The sequence below is a fragment of the Canis lupus genome, chromosome 18, assembly GCF_048164855.1.
Source record: "Canis lupus baileyi chromosome 18, mCanLup2.hap1, whole genome shotgun sequence".
NCBI lineage: Eukaryota > Metazoa > Chordata > Mammalia > Carnivora > Canidae > Canis > Canis lupus.
In genome coordinates, this window is record NC_132855.1 from 25264191 (window position 1) to 25282041 (window position 17851).

A 17851-nucleotide genomic window follows, 5' to 3' on the forward strand; every position below is an offset into this window, starting at 1 on the left:
TCACACTGCTAATTAATGGCCCCGTCAGAATTCCAGCCTCATGCAGCCAGCCTCATCATTCCAAGGACCCATTCATCTTATGATACGATCTTTATATGTAAGGAACGTGCATAGATTTTATTCCCATGAATGATGATAGTAGCCTCTCACCCCTGGAGATAACAATCTTTACAGATGAGGTTAAAAATAAAACAACTGTTGCGATCTTACATGAACTACTTTAGTCAAGTTTCTCATGTTGGCAAAACTGAAGACGTGTTACGAGGTGTTAGATGAATGAGGCATATTGATGTCGGTCCTTCTTCTGTTCTGAACTGCAGCTCGCCCAGTTACTGGCAGAACTGAACTCAATGCCAGATTTCTTCCCGGTACGAACCCCGAACTCAGCTTCTGTAAGTAGAATGCCTTTATAATTCTTTATCCCGAGGCTGCTGGACGTAATCTGTCGCCAGATGGCTTTTGTTCCAGGAAGCACCCAGTTGCGTATGTCTGTGCTCTGACTTTCAGAAGAAGAGAACAGCGAGGCGGGCCTTCTCAGAGGGACAGATCACGCGACGCACAAACCCGACCCGCAGCGCACGGCCACCCGAGAAGTTTGCCCTGGAGAACTTCACCGTCTCAGCAGCCAAATTTGCAGAAGAGTTTTACAGCTTCAGGAGGAGGAAGACAATTAGTGGGGTATTTTCTGAGCACAGTGAACATATTATGCTTTGTCTAAGGCCACACTGAGGTCCTGACCTGGTATGTCTGGAGCAGCTGAGCAGTGATGCTGCTGATGGTGGTGCTGGTGGTGCTCGTGTTCCCAGGGCCACACTCCAGGAAGAACCCTCCCTTCCCCCCATCTAAGCTATAGGCTGGAGAGACTCCTTTACCTCAGTTTGAGCAGAGGAGCTGCTCAGAGTTAGGACCCTCAGCTTAATCTTTGAGGGAGGCAATAAGGGCCTGTCGGTGGCGTCCGAGGGCCTCGTGATTTGCCTTGTGGGAAAGGGCAGTGATTGCTCCTTGCCTTTCAGTTTTAGGAATGGGGCGTTTTAAGTGCCTTCAGAGTCTGGAGGGAGAAACTAGGTTCTTCCCATTTGCAGGTTTGGCCATTCATTGTGGCTCCTTTTCCTGTCCTCACAGAGTTTAGAGTTGGTGCCCGTTAATGGGGCAGGTAAAAACCTAGCTGCTCCTGTATTGTTGTATCACCTTGCCATGAAGGAAGTTGGCTCCGTGTCTGTGGCAGGAGGCTCCGTAAATGATTGATTCTCAAGAAATAGAAGAGAGCCGTGGTTAACATTAATGGTACTAGAGCTCTGAGACTGTGGGTTTTCTTTTTTTTTTGTAAATTTATTTTTTATTGGTGTTCAGTTTGCCAACATATAGAATAACACCCGGTGCTCATCCCATCAAGTGCCCCCCTCAGTGCCTGTCACCCAGTCACCCCCCTCCCCGCCCACCTCCCCTTCCCCCACCCCTAGTTCGTTTCCCAGAGTTAGGAGTCTCTCATGTTCTGTCTCCCTTTCTGATATTTCCCACTCACTTTTTCTCCTTTCCCCTTTATTCCCTGTCACTATTTTTTTTATATTCTCCAAATGAATGAGACCATGTAATGTTTGTCCTTCTCCAATTGACTTATTTCACTCAGCATAATACCCTCCCGTTCCATCCACGTCAAAGCAAATGGTGGGTATTTGTCGTTTCTAATGGCTGAGGAATATTCCATTGTATACATAAACCACATCTTTATCCATTCATCTTTCGATGGACACCGAGGCTCCTTCCACAGTTTGGCTATTGTGGACATTGCTGCTATAAACATCGGGGTGCAGGTGTCCCGGCGTTTCATTGCATCTGTATCTTTGGGGTAAATCCCCAGCAGTGCAATTGCTGGGTCGTAGGGCAGGTCTATTTTTAACTCTGAGGAACCTCCACACAGTTTTCCAGAGTGGCTGCACCAGTTCACATTCCCACCAACAGTGCAAGAGGGTTCCCCTTTCTCCGCATCCTCTCCAACATTTGTGGTTCCCTGCCCTGTTAATTTTCCCCATTCTCACTGGTGTGAGGTGGGATCTCATTTTGGTTTTGATTTGTATTTCCCTGATGGCAAGTGATGCAGAGCATTTTCTCATGTGCATGTTGGCCATGTCTTGTCTTTCTCTGTGAGATTTCTCTTCATGTCTTTTGCCCATTTCATGATTGGATTGTTTGTTTCTTTGGTGTTGAGTTTAATAAGTTCTTTATAGATCTTGGAAACTAGCCCTTTATCTGATACGTCATTTGCAAATATCTTCCCCCATTCTGTAGGTTGTCTTTTAGTTTTGTTGACTGTATCCTTTGCTGTGCAAAAGCTTCTTATCTTGATGAAGTCCCAGTAGTTCATTTTTGCTTTTGTTTCTTTTGCCTTCGTGGATGTATCTTGCGAGAAGTTACTGTGGCCGAGTTCAAAAAGGGTGTTGCCTGTGTTCTCCTCTAGGATTTTGATGGAATCTTGTCTCGCATTTAGATCTTTCATCCATTTTGAGTTTATCTTTGTGTATGGTGCAAGAGAGTGGTCTAGTTTCATTCTTCTGCATGTGGATGTCCAATTTTCCCAGCACCATTTATTGAAGAGACTGTCTTTCTTCCAGTGGATAGTCTTTCCTCCTTTGTCGAATATTAGTTGAACATAAAGTTGAGGGTCCACTTTTGGATTCTCTGTTCTGTTCCATTGATCTATGTTGTGATTTTTTTTTAAAAAAGATTTTACTTATTTGAGTAGGAGAGCAAAAGAACATGAACAGGGGGAGGGGGTGAGGGAGAAGCAGGCTCCCTGTTGAGCAGAGCACCTGATATGGGGCTCGATCCCAGGACTCCAGGGTCATGACCAGAGCTGACGGCAGATGCTTAACCACCCAGGCATCCCAAGAGTGTGAAATCTTTATAGGTGTTTTTTAGCTACTGAAAATAGCTTATGCTTTGGCTTTGGCTCATTTTGCAGGGGAAATGCCAGGGGCACAGACGGCGTCACCGAATCTCCTCTTTTCGGCCAGTGGAGGATATCACTGAAGAGGACCTAGAAAATGTTGCCATAACTGTTCGAGATAAGATCTATGATAAAGTTCTGGTAAATTACATATGATGAGTCATTTGCATGATTGTGATTCTCATCTTTGTTGTTTGAAATCCTGCATGGTCTTTAAGCTGTACCTGGGCTTATACCCTCAGGCCTCCTCCCCTCTGAAAGGGCGGGTCAGCTGTAACCGGGAAGGGGAAGTCAGCTTCCTGCAGGAATTCTCTTCAGGAAAGTTCTCTTCAGGGGATGCATGTGATCTGTGGGAAGGCAGGAGTATGATTTGGAAAAGCATATTTATAATAGTAACGTTTTAAATATTTATATGGCATTTCAGTTTTGAACAGTGAAAAAACATACTGTGGGGTTTGTGTATGCTTTTTGATTAATACAGGAACTAAAGGTTGACAGCATCTTTGGTCAGTAGGAAATGGGTTTAAATTTTTTTAAACATGATTTGGAGGGAGGTTTTGTGGTATCATGCCTCATTTTTTAGGTAAAACAGTGTCCTATTAGGGTAGTAGTGGCAGCACGTGGCCTTGTGGGTAACCCCCCCCATAAATCCCATGTTCACCCCCACCGCCTTCCTTCCCCAGGGCAACACCTGCCACCAGTGTAGGCAGAAGACCATTGACACCAAGACGGTGTGTCGGAACCAGGGCTGTGGTGGGGTGCGAGGACAGTTTTGTGGGCCATGCCTGCGGAATCGCTATGGGGAGGATGTGAGATCTGCGCTGCTGGACCCGGTAGGAACAGTGTTTGCATTTGTCATGGCTTGTACTGGCAAAGGGAAGCGGGTTGACCGTGAGGCTCCCTGGGCCCTTGCTCGGGGACCTGTAACTGCAGAGCTCTGTGTACCCTTCAGCACTCTAGAGGAAATGAAAACTGCAGTTTCCTTCTGGAAAGAGAGCAAGCTGACCGGTAGGGCAGAAGAGATGATTGCATTTTCCAGGGTCAGAGCCATATTTTCTTACAGTTCTGGTTTGGAAGGTGGACCTGTGTGCCTTTCTTCCAGTGGTGTGGTTACCTCGGGCCAGGCCAGGGGCAGGTGTGTCACCCAGTAGGGGGCTTTCAGTGTGCCTGGCCTTGGACTAAGATTTTTCTCTATTCATACAGTTAACTTCGTTTCAGTTGTTACTAATCCAACCTTATAAAGTAGGTATATAACCTCCCTGTTCTTTAGTTCCCTCTGTAAAATGAGAAAATAGTATGCTTAGCATATATGCGCTTGAACCTGGGCAGACTGGCTCCAGAGCCTGTGTCCTTAGGTGACCCCTGCGCTGTATGGCCTCTTTCACAGCAGGGGGTAAATACACTGTCCCCAGTTTGCGGACGAATATATACTCAGGTAGTGGTTTAGGAAGTAGAAGAGCCTCATTGTTCTTTTATATTCCAGAAATTCTCCACAGATTTTGATGAAGTGTCTATAATTTTCTGGGTTTCTGCACATGTGGGACCCCGGTGGTCAGCCTTTCTGGGCCTTTGAAATGTGGAGGGAGGAGACACGCTGGGTCACCCTGTGCCATCTACTGGAAGGGACACGGGACTCGAGGCTGGAGGAGAGGCTGCAGGAGCCAGGTTGGGGCCCGGAGGTCACGGGGGAACTTGCTCTTCCAGGATTGGATGTGCCCTCCCTGCCGTGGGATCTGCAACTGCAGTTACTGTCGGAAGCGTGACGGCCGCTGTGCCACGGGGATCCTCATTCACCTGGCCAAGTTTTATGGTTATAATAACGTGAAGGAGTACCTGGAGAGGTAAGTCTCACAAACCAGAAAGAGGCCTTGAGCCAGCCCCAGCCCCAGCAGGGAGACTGTGGAGGCAGGGAGTGGCTGCTATGTTGCAGAAGATTTTACTGATTTATTTGAGAGAGAGAGTGCACAAGCACAAGATGGGGGAAGGGGAGAGAGAGAAGCCAACTCCCCAGTGAGCAGGGAGCCGGACGCAGGGCTCCACCCCAGGACCCCGAGATCATGACCTGAGCCGTAGGCAGACACTTCACTGACTGAGCCACCCAGGGCCCCGCAGATGTTTCTAAAACTCTCTGGAGTGCTGTCCATTCTGTGTCTGCTCGTGTGGGAGCAGCTCAGGACCGTTACCTTCCCTATTGGGACATTCCCTCCTTTGCTAGCATTTGCTGCTTGGCACTACCCCTCCCACATTCCCCCTCATTGTGTAAAACAGGATGCAGCAGATCCTGTGAAGGCTGAGTAGAGAGGCAGGGGCACTGTGCTCTTAGGACGCATGATGAGCTTCTGGGGCTGAGGCTACAGCACTGAACTCCATGGCCCGGTTGTGGGATGCGGGAGTGAGGCGCATGGCTCCTGGGGCCTGGCTCACTGAAGCGGGATGGGTCGGGACAGACCTTGCACCAGAGGATCCAGGTTTGGCTCTTTACTCCACACGTGGAGGTGGGGAACCTAGAGTGCAGCTTTGTTTTTTTGGCCTCCGTCCTCATCACACTAAAGCCCCCCTCCCCTCTCGTTCTCAGTTTACAGAAGCAGCTGGTGGAAGACAATTAGGAGAAAGAACCAGCCACCTCACTGTACAGCATATGCCAGCAGGACATGCCATACCACTTGTGCCTAAGATTTTTTACAGTTGTGTTTTTATACAGATATTTTGTAGATCTAAATGCTATTTTTTTAAGGTTGTTTATATACTTAAAAAGATCTCTCAGGAAGATGGCACAGCAGAGCAATCTCTATACATGTAGCCATAGGCCCCTATGTATATTGAATGGTTTAAAAGCATCTGCATATGATGAAAAAGTTTAAATGGGGTGGAGTTAAAGTCCAGGTAAGTTCCAGAGAAGACACTGTATAAGCAGCTCTTGCCTTTGACACTGTTGATCTATGTGGCCTTGATCTTTAGTTCCCAGTCAGTGACCACAGTTCTCTGGGCCATTGGAATTTGTTAAAGAATGTTCTGCTAAATTACGAAGTGCAATTAATCATAGATCTTGAGAGTACTAGAGTTTTATTTTTATTAAAACTTGAATGAACACAAAGTGGACTGTCCCGTTCCCGACACTGGAGGCCTTGGAGCACTGCCCCTTCATTCAGGATTCACCTGCTGCCTGAGGTCAGCGGCTTCAAGATTTTTTAATTTAAAAAGATTTTAATGTCTGCAAGAACTAAAATCCTGCTTAACTGATGGGGAGACTTTAGTGTTTAATGCAAATGTTACATAAGTGGGAGGATGTCTTAGGGCTTTCAGTAGAACAAATTAATGTGCGCAGATGCCAGTTAAAATCCTCACTGTTCAGGCTGGAGGGGCCATTTCATGCTTCTAGAAGCAGAGCCACACCTGCCAGGACCCATTTGGCTGTCTTGTCTTGGCTCTTCAACCTGAAGGTCCACACATAATTAGAGCCCCTCATTTTGGTTTTATACACAGGGCATTCGTATGTGTGTTTGGTTTCTTGTCTGTCCACGGGTATGGCTTTTGCAAAGATGACTGGCATCACAGAGGTGACCTCCTTGAGGCAGGCTTCAGCAATGGTTCCCGACTGTGTGTCCCATCTGGCACCTATGGCAAAAACACAAGGGTTGCAATAGTGTGGCATGTTGGTGCTGCTCCTCTAACTGTTGGAGGCAATAAATGTTTGGTTTTGAAATGTTTGGTTTTGTCACGTTACTGCTTGTCAGGGGCTTTCTTACCCGTACGGGAGGTTAAGACAGCTGCTCCCCAGGTGCCATAGAAATGCTGGAGGCAGAGCTCACTGCTCTACACCTAAACTTTCCTTTGAGAAATCAACTAATTTGAATTCAAAAGGTGTAAGACTCCGGGCACAATGAAGCAAATGCATTTGTCCTCCCTTAAAAAAATAATGGGACTCTGACTTCTTCAGCTGTAGAAGTAGTCTCTAATCCAGTACATTCTCTCCTAACTCCCACCCTTGGAGATTCACTGTTAATGACTTACAGAAGTCTTAGAGTAAAATAGCAGTGAAGTTACAGTTTTTAATAAGATTTTGAATAAATTCAGCGTAGGTCTTAATACCACAGGGTAATTTAACATTAGATATAGATGCAGGTTGAAGTGACAGCCATCACCCTAAATGCCTTAAAATTTGGCTGATGTTGATCACAGCCTGGGATACAGTTTTTTGACACTGGAAACAAGGCAAATAACCACTAGATGTAAGTGAACACTGACGAGTAAACAAAGGGCAAATACCTACCCGAACTTAAGAAAGGTCTTTAATAACCTGTACATGTGCTCCTCATGGTATCTTACCTTCCAGGAGGAACCCGTGGAGATAAGCCCCTTCCCGTGGAGGATGGCCATAATCTTCCTTTGTTTTTTTGGTTACATCAACAGTCAGGCACATTTTATCCAGTGGCCATTCATTTTTTCGAGCCATGGTCTGCATGATTGCTGTGGGAGGAGAAGGATCAGGCATAGCATGAAGGTGGTACAAAGGTTCGCAGCAGCTGATAGGAAGCTGGCTGTCTAGCCGGGCCTGCTCTGGTCCCACGGTGTGGTTCCAGTTTGTGGGCATCTGCAGATGTCTGCATTAGACTGTGGCCAGCTCAGGCCTGCAGGACCCCCTCCCTGCTCTTGTAAAAGGAGTTTGACTGGAACAGCTATGCCCATTAGGTCACTTGGTGTCTGCTTTTGCACTGTTGAGGCAGAGTGGGGCCGCTGGGGGAGAGGCCACGTGGCCCTGGGTGGAGAGTGAACTACATGCCACCTCACATGGCTGTCGTGCCTGGAATGGGACTTCCTCTCTTCTCCCCTTCTGTACTGGCCACGACCTGTGTGCTGGGGAGCAGAGCAGGCGAGGAGGGGGCCAGCAGCCCTTACCTGTTAGGAAGGACTGAGGGTTGAAGAAGCCAGAAAGCCACACCACAGCCGGGAGGGCAAGATCGTGTGTCCATGTTTCGAGTTCCCGGCATCGCAGAAGGAGGTCATTAAACCTGGTCAACAGAAGGTAGGGAGAGACAAAAACGTGCTTTTTAGTAATAGAGGAGTTTTCCTATAAGAGGAGGTAGACTTAGGGGACTGATAACCACAAAAATCTTACAGAACACTGTCCCTTTAAAATTAGATTTTTTTTTTCCTGTTGAAAAAAGGAACAGGGACCTTGTTCCTATCAGGGACAAGAAACACAGGAATGTGGAAAATTCATTTCTACTTAATTCAGCGATCCTTAGATACTCCCTAGTGCTGGTTGGTGATCACACACAGGTGATCTGTGTATGATCCAGCTGACAGGCTCCAGTGCTGAGTGAGGACGGGGAGGGGAGGGGAAAGGAAGGGTGTCGGGGAGGGCAGGGGTGGTGCAGCTGCGACCATGATCTTCCCGTGTACATGGTCACCGGAGGGGGGGGTATGGGGAGAGAAAGGTAATGAGATACAGCACCTCCCAGCCTGGGCATGCCTGCTTTTGAGAAAGTGCTGTTTTTACCCAAGTTCTGAACTCATCAGCACAACAGCTACGCAAGAGAGGAAGCCAACTCCCAGAGGCTACAAGGAGATGAACCTCTTTGATAAAATCAGAAATGACAACCCTTGAAATATAGAATTGAGGGCTGCCAGAAAGAGTGGGAAGATGGAGCAGGGGTAGGAGGTGGAGGACAGGCCCGAAGATCAGAGCCAGCAGGCAGTTCTCCAGAGGGGAGAGCCACACAGGCTAGCTCTGAAGTGTTCTGGGACCTGGTTTGGATTACAGAAGTAGTAGGGGGGATAGGTCACCATGAGGGAAATTCCTGCTGTCTTAGAACATGGCCCCTTATCCTGCCCCAGTTATATTCTTTCAAATAGCTGGTTTAGGGAAAACATACTTGAAGATAGGTAAAGTGAAGACCAGGAAAAGCAAGGAGAGGAAAAGACTTTTTATCTAAAATTGTTGCCATGAGAATATACATTGTAGCCAGTTTGCAATTTTTTTTTTTTTTTTAAGATTTTATTAATTAGGGAGAAGGAGAGAACATGAGCAGGGAGGAAAGGGAGAGAAGCAGGCTGCCTGATGAGCAGGGAGCCTGTCGTGGGGCTCGGTTCCAGGACCCCGGAATCATGACAGCTGAAGGGAGGCACCTAACCGACTGAGCCACCCAGGTGCCCCTGCAGCAGGTTTTTAAAAAATTGCTAGGAACGCTGTGGTGGTTCAGGGGTTGAGTGTCTGCCTTCAGCTCAGGTCGTGGTCCTGGGATTGAGTCCCCCCTTCATCAGACTACCCACAGGGACAGGGAGCCTGCTTCTCTCCCTCTGCCTATGTCTCTGCTTCTCTGTGTCTCATGAACAAATCTTAAAAAAAAGTGATTGCTATATAAATACAATGGGATTATGGTTTGGAAGTGATGAGGTAAAAAAGGACACTAAGTAGGAAGATCTCAAAGTAAAAGTATTTTTTTTAAAGAAAAGTATTTTAAAATGAAATGGAAAAAAAGGTGAACACAATTCTAGGAAATTTGAGTTTTCTTCAATTACAAATTTGACTCTAAAATCAGGGACATAGCCGGTTTCAAGAAAAATTGGCCACAAATAGTGCTAGCATATATCTTAATATAAACTGAAGACAGACTCCTCTGCACAGATAGGAATAAACATGAAGTTTTTTTCTTTCCTTTCTAAAAGTTAGCTGCAGACCCCTCCACAGCAGCATTTGATCAGAAAATGCTGTCTACAAAGGCCCCAACAATGAATGGGTTAATTTTTTTTTTTTAATAACCAGCCAGCTTGTCATTTTGAGTATAAAGACAAGTGATTATATGGCATAAAAAACTGGCAGCAAACCCAATGAACAAGAGGGTTGATAACCCTGTAGAAAAAATAAGAGGAATCTGGACAAAAGACTTTAATATGTTTAAACTCCTAAGAAACTGCAATAATAGTTGTAAAAACAGGAATTTATAAAACCAAGTCTGGTTCCCCCTTTGCCCCCCCCCCCCCGATATAAAGAACTTGGATTTGAAAACTGACTTTTAAAACTTCCCGTTGTCCAAAAATCAAGGGCAAGCACAGTAAAACCAGCAACAATCGAAGACCTAATGAAGTTCCGTCCAATACCGATGAAATCAACATAGGATACAGCAGAGAAAGATCTAGACTGATAAGAGATTTCAGGTACATAAATACAGTGGAGACAATGGGGGAAGGCAGTATTTGGAGAAATAAGGGCTAAGAATTTTCTGGAGTAGAACCAACAGACTTACACATTTATAACTGCACACGGTCCCAAGGACTGTTTTAAAAGTCCACACACACACCTCACTCAGGACAGCCCGGGTGGCTCAGCGGTTTAGCACCGCCTTCAGCCCAGGGCGTGATCCTGGAGTCCTGGGATTGGGTCCTGCATCAGGCTCCCTGCATGGAGCCTGCTTCTCCCTCTGCCTGTGTCTCTTCCTCTCTCTGTCTCTCATGAATAAATAAAATCTTAAAAAAAAAAAAAAGTCCACATCTAAATGCAATAGGAAAATTGCAGAACATTAAGAGTGAAGAGAAATACCTTAAAAATGTCCCAAAGAAAGATTAGTTGTGAAGGGCTGACAAGTACATTTAAGAACAGTCTCATCAGCTCTAATAAATGCCAGAAAACAATGGAGTTACCAAATCTCAAGGCCAAGAGAAAAGCTCTCTTACCCTAGAATTGTATACATAGGTGAACCACTGAGCAAGAGTACAGTGAAGAAAGTTCAGACACAAGGAACGCTGTTTACTCCACATCACGTACATGAAAAGTTGAATATTTTATCCTTTAGCAAAAAGATAACAGGGCCCAGAACAAAGGAGCCCAGAATGAGATATAAAAAGTAACAATGAGTGGAGAAATCAATATATGTAGTTAAACTGAAAATAATTATGGACTATAAACAAAACAAAAATACTATGGTTTAAAATAAGGTTGAATTACAATGGCAGACCAGAGGAAGCAGACGTTCAGAGGGATGTTAAAGTGTTGACTTTACGTTGTGTTAGAAAAATAAAGTGTATAGATTACAATGAAAAGTGTCTCCACAAAAATAATAGGAAATATACAGGGATAAACACGGAATAAAGAAAACTATCAGGGGTGCCTGGGTGGCTCAGTTGGGCAACTGACTTGATATTTGTGTGGGTCTTGATCTCAAAGTCATGAGTTCAAGCCTGCCCCACGTGGGCATGGAGCCTACTTTTAAAAAGGCAAAAGAAAACTATTAGACTGACAGAAGCCAGAAAATATTGGAATAAAAGAAAAATTCACAAGTTAGAAGGCACAAAAGAAGATGGTGGAAGTGACTCCAACGTTACCATTACCATAAAATTTAAGTGTAACATGAATATTTTTGATAGGAAATAATAAAATCTGGTGTTGGACATCCATAGCATTCACAGAAATCCAGCGAGTAGCTCAACCCACTCTTCCCTGCCGTGGTTATTTGCTGCCATCTGCATCCCTTCCACATTACACCTTCCATTTTTAGGTTTGTACACATCCCACACAGCCAACGCCTGGCTGCCTGGGGGGCAGTTCCAAGGTACAGTCATTGGAAATTCTTTGTAAGAGTTTATTTTGGAAAGTAATTTCTACACCCAACATGGGCCTCAAACTCAAAATCCTGAGATCAAGAGTCACATGCTCTACAACTGCACCAGCCAGGTGCCCCTCATCTGGAATTCTGATGGAGCCTTCCAGTTTAAGGCTCAGAGTAGCATTCTGGTTCATGGAAAAAAAAGACAGGAAAGCAAGGATAAAAAATTTCTGTACGAGGAGACAGGAATAGAGAGAATCTCCATCCCTGGCTTTGGAACACCTCCATGCACTCAAGTCTACACACTAAAGCAGTCAGTTTTACTGTATAATCTTTTAAAAGTTAGCTATGAGTTGGCATCAGTAATCATTAGCTTCGAAAGTAAGCATATGAAGTGACATGAAAGCAAACTCAAGTTGCCTCCCATGGCCATTTAACGACGGAATTTTATTACCTACGGTTTCCAGGTGATAAACTGAGAAATTAGGAAGATCAAGTATTTTGTCCTAGATCAAATAGTATAGTAAGGGGTGGAATTTGAATCTTGCTTTGACTTTGACTTTTCACTGATTTTTGTGTTGAAAGCACACTAAAAATCCAGTGAAACTGGTGGTACTCTCTGTACAATTATGGGCCAAGTATACTTCCAGAATACAATCTTCATAGTTGTTCTGACATAATAGTAATAACACTGAACCAGCACCCAGGTGGACAAAGGCCAGTGGGAGCAGGAAGGGGGCAGCTTACCACTGGGCCAGGCCGTAAGTAGATGGATAAGCCACTTTGCTCCAGTTGTCTGGGACTGTGTCGTAACTCAGCTGGGACTGCTGGGCTTCCATCTCAGGAGATAACATCAGCTCCCCCTTGCATGGAGAAGAGAGGCCACATAGTGACTATCCTTCAACATGGTGAAACGCACTCTAGGATCCCTTTTTAAACTTACCTTCCAACCAAGGTCTAATTGTTGAAGTGAGGAACGGATTTCCCGAAGGAGAATATTCATCCTTTCACATTCTTGGAAGCAAACAAGAACATAGGGGCTTCTGTTTGAGTTTTTTTGCATTATCTCCACCATGTTGAATTCTTCTGGGAGTTTCTCCAAAATGTCATCCGAGACATTCTTAACCTTAAATCATTAACACATGTAAGATTTAGCTCCTTTGTATTTCATTTTTAGTCACAGGGACTAATGTCCTTGACTTTTCAAAGTCCCAGCATATATTCTACAATTCCCCAAGGTGCTTGCTAATGCACTTAAAAGATACCCACGACTCCCTGAAGATGGGCAGACAGGCGCTGAGGACTAGCTCAAGGACCTCTGCATCAATGCAGCCCCTTCCCCTTCTTTGGGTCCCATCAGGGGAGCTACTATTCGTTTGCAGTTTATTCACTGTTAGCAGTTAGGGAATAGAAGAACGTCATCAACCACATTTCACTTGTACGTAAAGATACAGAAAGAGGAAGTAAGATCCTGACATTTAGGTATTAAATAAAAATTTGAAAAGTCACACGAAGCAAAAATGCCCTTTAGGCTTGAGCTAATTCTGGTGAGTCTATGATATTGCCTTCCCAACTGACATAGCCTAAAGTTTTGGGAGCAATTTGGATCAGCATTTTTAACAGCAAGGAAGCCTCTGTCTTCTTTTAATTATTGCTTTGAAGAAATAAAAAATTTATACATTAAAGATGTTCAGAATGTATGTAATACTTCAATGTGTGTATTTTTTGTCCTTTTTGCTGAGCTGGGGAAAACCAACAAGTACCCAAAATGGACAAAAGATTGAAGAGCATTGCCTGTTTTCCACCTTAGGCAGCTTTCCTTCTTTTCTTGATTTTTTGGATTACTGCCTGTGCTTCTGGTATCTTAATCCTAAGGTGCTTTAGCATGTTGGCAGGTTATTTTTCAGGTCCTGGAACCTTAAAAAACTCATCTGCAGCAGCGGTAGAAAATATGAAGCACAGTGTAGTAGGCAAGTTAGCTGATTCCAAAAGCCATTCTTTCACCTAGAGTTTGGTTTCCTTCACTGGCCCTTTGTAGCTGTCTGGCAAGTCACCATTAATTAATCCTGGAATAGGGATCCTGATATTAGATTAATTAGATGGCTTATCTGTAAAGCACGTTCTTTAGTGCCCAGGATATAGTAAACAACTAATAGAGTCGCTGCTGTTTGTCTGTTTGGGGTGTTGAGGCATCTAAAGCTCATTGGCTTTGCAGTTTTTGGTTTAATGGTCAGCTTCTTTGTTGGAAAGATTGAAGCCCAACACGAAACAAAGACTTCATCCATCTTTCTGTTTCTATTGATACTATATAGCCTTTCCCAAATGGATGAATGTTTCCTTTTTCATCTTTGCCTAAAAAAAAAAAAAAAAAAGTCTAACATTCATAACAAGGAAGGTGTTAATATATAGGATAAAACACGCACAAATTCTAAAGCCCTTACATGTCAACCAAGGGCCTCAACAAATGGCCACATTTCAAGAAATAATATGGTAAATTCCTCGGACCTCAATGTAGTTAAATTTGATGCTTGGTGTGTTCCAACAACCTGAATCTGTGTCAGTCAAATCCTGATTAAATTGTGAGGGGAAATAAGGGCTAATTTATCTGGGGGTGGGGGGATAAACTATTAAGGTTTTATTTTATTTTTTTATTTTTATTTTTTTTTATTAAGGTTTTAAATTACTGAGAAATGAGGTTTGAATCTAAATGTAAAAAACCAGCATTTGATGTCCATTTCTCATCATCATTTTAGGGCAATACATACCTTCAAAAGAATAATGCCAAAAGGAAAAAAAAAATAATGCCAGTCTCCCAAGATAATGTAAGAAAGACACTGTAACAAAATGACAGAGCCAAAGACAGAGAAGGGCAAGTCACAGATTTGGAGATGTTTGCGATACATCTATCTGACAAAGGGTGCATGTTTAGAATAAAGGGTCCTTAACAAACCTGGAAGAAAGCCTGACAACTCAATTTAAAAAATGGGCAAGCAACTGGAACAGGCACTTCACATAAGGTTATAGCCAGATGGCCAAGATCAAATGAAAAGATGCTCAGCATCACTCCTTGACTAAGGAATGTGAAATTAAAACCACAATGAAATGTTAACCTTAACAAAACCTCAAGGACAGAGAACACGTGAAACTTGCACACTGCTGGTGGGAGTGTAAATGGTACAAACACTTGTGAAAACTGCTTGGGAGTGTCTACTGAAACTACGCATTACAGTGCACGATTCAGCAATTCCACTTCTGAGCAAAGAGGGGTGAGCAGGATGAACGGACACCTTGTGGAGTTGCCAGTGCCAGCTGACAAAAGACTACAAGAATGTTCGTGGCTATGATAAGTCAAAATAGGAAAGAACTAGAAATAACCCAAACATCCCTCTACTACAGACTGAATAAAGAACTATATATATTCATACAAAAGAATACTAAACTAAATGAATCCCTGGTCCACGCAAGAACATGGGTGGATCTCACAAATGTAACAGAGAGTGAAAAGAGCTAGATGGAAATCAGTATATAAGGTATGAATGCATCCATCCGGTGTCCAAACACGGGCAAGGCTAATCTGTGGTGATCAAGGTTAGAGTAGTAATGTTTGGCCAGCAGAGGGAGGGATATACTGACTGAGTGTTGGAAATTAAGTATTTTTATTTGAGTGATGATTACATGGGTATATGGAAGGAGAAAAATCTATCGAGTTGTACACTTAAGATTAGTACCCTTCACTGTACAAAAATGTTACGGCTCAACAGAAAAGAAAGATCCTCTACCTTTTCTTCTGTGGACTGCCCCAGCTCCTCATGGATGAGTGCATTCCTGGGCTGCAGCTCTAGCAAAGTTCTGAAGAGAGTGTTGGACATCACTGTCAGGAATTCTATTTCAGCATTTGGGTGGAGGCCATACAGTGCTGGGCTTTCTGGAGGAAGCTTCTCCTCTACGTACTGATGGTAGCCTGAATAATCTAGGTTAGGTGGGGCTGCAAATCCTGGTGCCAGCATAAGTTCATCTTCAATCTTCAACCACAAAGGAAAAAAGTCAGTTACTCGGAAGTCTAAATGGATATGAATCTTCACACCCTAAGACATTAAGACATTTTGAGAACACTCAGTAAGAATGTCCTGTGCAATGCCAGATGGGTCGCAGGCTCCCTAAAATATTTCATGAGGCTTCTGTAATCAATCATTTTGTCCTGTGTGTGGCACCAGGCTGACCTCTGGGGAGGAGTCCAAGGAATGCACGTGAATCCTTGCTCCAAGAGAACCAAGTCTGCAGTTTTCTCGGAGCAACGTGATACATGCCCACAAAGGAATGACTGGGTGCTGAACCATCTCCTGCGTATCGGTCATCCATCACATGCTCCAAGTCATTGATTGTCCCAAACTGCAAACATTTTGCAGAGAGAAGATGGGACTCTAACTTCCCCAGGCAAGATGTTTAAATCTTAATTCTGAACTCACTTTAGTAGACTCTCTAGGCTTAGCTTTCCTAATGCAGAGACTTTCCACAATATTGCTCAATTTTATATATGATACATATGAATTTTATAACCAGAGTTCTATGTACATATATGGAAAAATAAGCCTGTATGTAACATTTTATAGGGCTTGGGGATCCCTGGGTGGCACAGCGGTTTGGCGCCTGCCTTTGGCCCAGGACACAATCCTGGAGACCCGGGATCGAATCCCACGTCGGGCTCGACGTCGGGCATTAGCTTGCATTAGCAGTGCATGGAGCCTGCTTCTCCCTCTGCCTGTGTCTCTGCCTCTCTCTCATTCTCTCTCTCTGTGACTATCATGAATAAATAAATAAAATCTTTAAAAAAAATTTAAAAAACATTTTATAGGGCTGTATACACAGAGAAATCAGTGCTACGTCACCTTTGAGCTACTCAGGGCATAGTTCTTGTTGCTCATTTCCAGATCCATAGACCCTTTGAGCTACTCAGGGCAGAGTCCTTGTTGCTCATCTCAAGATCTATAGACCCTTGTTGCTCATCTCAAGATCCAGTATTGTTAGCACATACTGGTGCTCAATACACAAGTGCCTAATGAATGAAAGGCCAGGATAAGGCATTTATCATGCCCATCTACTTCATTAAGGTTGGAGTAGAGGGTAGACATTCCATGTGGAGGAAGGTTCTTAACAAAGGCAATGTGAGTAGCAATACCAAATCTCAGTGTGTGAAGGTAGTTCTTATAAACACAGTAAGTGCTTAAAATTTTCTAGTTCACTCAGCATAATCTCAGATTTTTTTCCTAATTTGTTTTTAATTCCCCAGGGCCATAACCGCCTCTGTTTTCATTTTCCCTGTTTCTCTGGCTATAGATTGTCTACATACGCTTCAATGTACAGTGAGATACTTTTTTTTTTCCCCAGTGGGATACTTTTAAAAACACTTACCTAATGTAGCTCTTTTATGCCTATATTTTATTAATCATTTTCTGAAACTGGGGTTTCCCTCTATAATTGTGTATGTTATGCCATCTGGTCCCCTCACTCTTACCCAGAGACAAAGTTTTCACAAATTCTTACTTGATACTATGTACTCAGCACCTAATATAGCCTAACAAGCCTTGGAAGTGTAAAAGGTTCATGTACCCTTAGTTCCTAAGAAACTCACAGTCTGATGGGGATAAAGGAATCGATTTTTACACAACCATTTCATCTGCGAGTATTGGCTGTTTGTTTCTTCCCAGACCCGTTAGGCACAGGTTTCCTAGAGCGCCCGTGTCCTTAGAGACAATGCTCAGTGGCTGGCTGTGAATTCCAAAAGGCATTTTAAATATTTGAGTCAGCATTTCTCTTTTGGACTAGGAAGATTTCCAAGTCCATCTACTCTTTCATTTTGTGAGAAAAAGAAATCTGAACCAACAAATATGAGAAGCAGGAACTTGGCCCATCTCCCCACCAGTATCCATTAGCTTGGTTCATTTCACTCATTTATCCGCATTTTCTATCATTTTGTTTTTAGAAAATCAGAATAATCCATTTTTAAAAAAAGATTTATTTGAGAAAGAGCGAGTGCACAAGCAGGGGGAGGGGCAGAAGGAAAAGCAGATTCCCCACTGAGCAGGGAACCAGACAAGGGGCTCGATCCAAGGCCAGGGATCATAACCTGAGCCAAAGGCAGATGCTTAACCAACTGAGCCACCCAGGTGCCCCCAGAATAATCCATTTCAATCTCACCTGTTCAGGGTGACAGAAACAAAACTGTGGGGGAGACTTCAACTCATGTTGTAGTCAATGAGATAAGTTAGCCAAAATAAAGATAAGGGCACAAAATACAAATAATGAAAGCAAAAGTTAGAATACATATATACAAACCAAACTTTGTGCCCTGCAAACAAGGACTTGG

At 43.8% G+C, this 17851-nt stretch overlaps 2 protein-coding genes across 7 annotated transcripts in view; one reads left to right on the plus strand and one right to left on the minus strand.

The window, feature by feature from the left end:
• CDCA7L (cell division cycle associated 7 like) overlaps nucleotides 1-6647 on the plus strand; it is a 51072-nt gene extending 44425 nt beyond the window's left edge. For 5 of the 6 annotated variants that reach the window (XM_072783809.1, XM_072783812.1, XM_072783811.1 and 2 more), the window contains 6 exons: nucleotides 321-392; nucleotides 508-678; nucleotides 2960-3085; nucleotides 3628-3777; nucleotides 4649-4785; nucleotides 5520-6647. In XM_072783809.1, coding sequence (XP_072639910.1) covers nucleotides 321-392; nucleotides 508-678; nucleotides 2960-3085; nucleotides 3628-3777; nucleotides 4649-4785; nucleotides 5520-5550 — 687 coding nt within the window. In that variant the 3' untranslated portion in view covers nucleotides 5551-6647. The remainder of the gene's footprint in view (nucleotides 1-320; nucleotides 393-507; nucleotides 679-2959; nucleotides 3086-3627; nucleotides 3778-4648; nucleotides 4786-5519) is intronic. The other variant, XM_072783808.1, reaches the window with a different exon arrangement.
• Nucleotides 5991-17851, minus strand: part of DNAH11 (dynein axonemal heavy chain 11) — a 316619-nt gene continuing 304758 nt past the window's right edge. The window contains 6 exon segments of the mRNA XM_072783813.1: nucleotides 5991-6559; nucleotides 7271-7411; nucleotides 7841-7953; nucleotides 12235-12350; nucleotides 12431-12613; nucleotides 15267-15509. Of these exon segments, the coding sequence (XP_072639914.1) occupies nucleotides 6312-6559; nucleotides 7271-7411; nucleotides 7841-7953; nucleotides 12235-12350; nucleotides 12431-12613; nucleotides 15267-15509 (1044 nt within the window). The 3' untranslated portion in view covers nucleotides 5991-6311.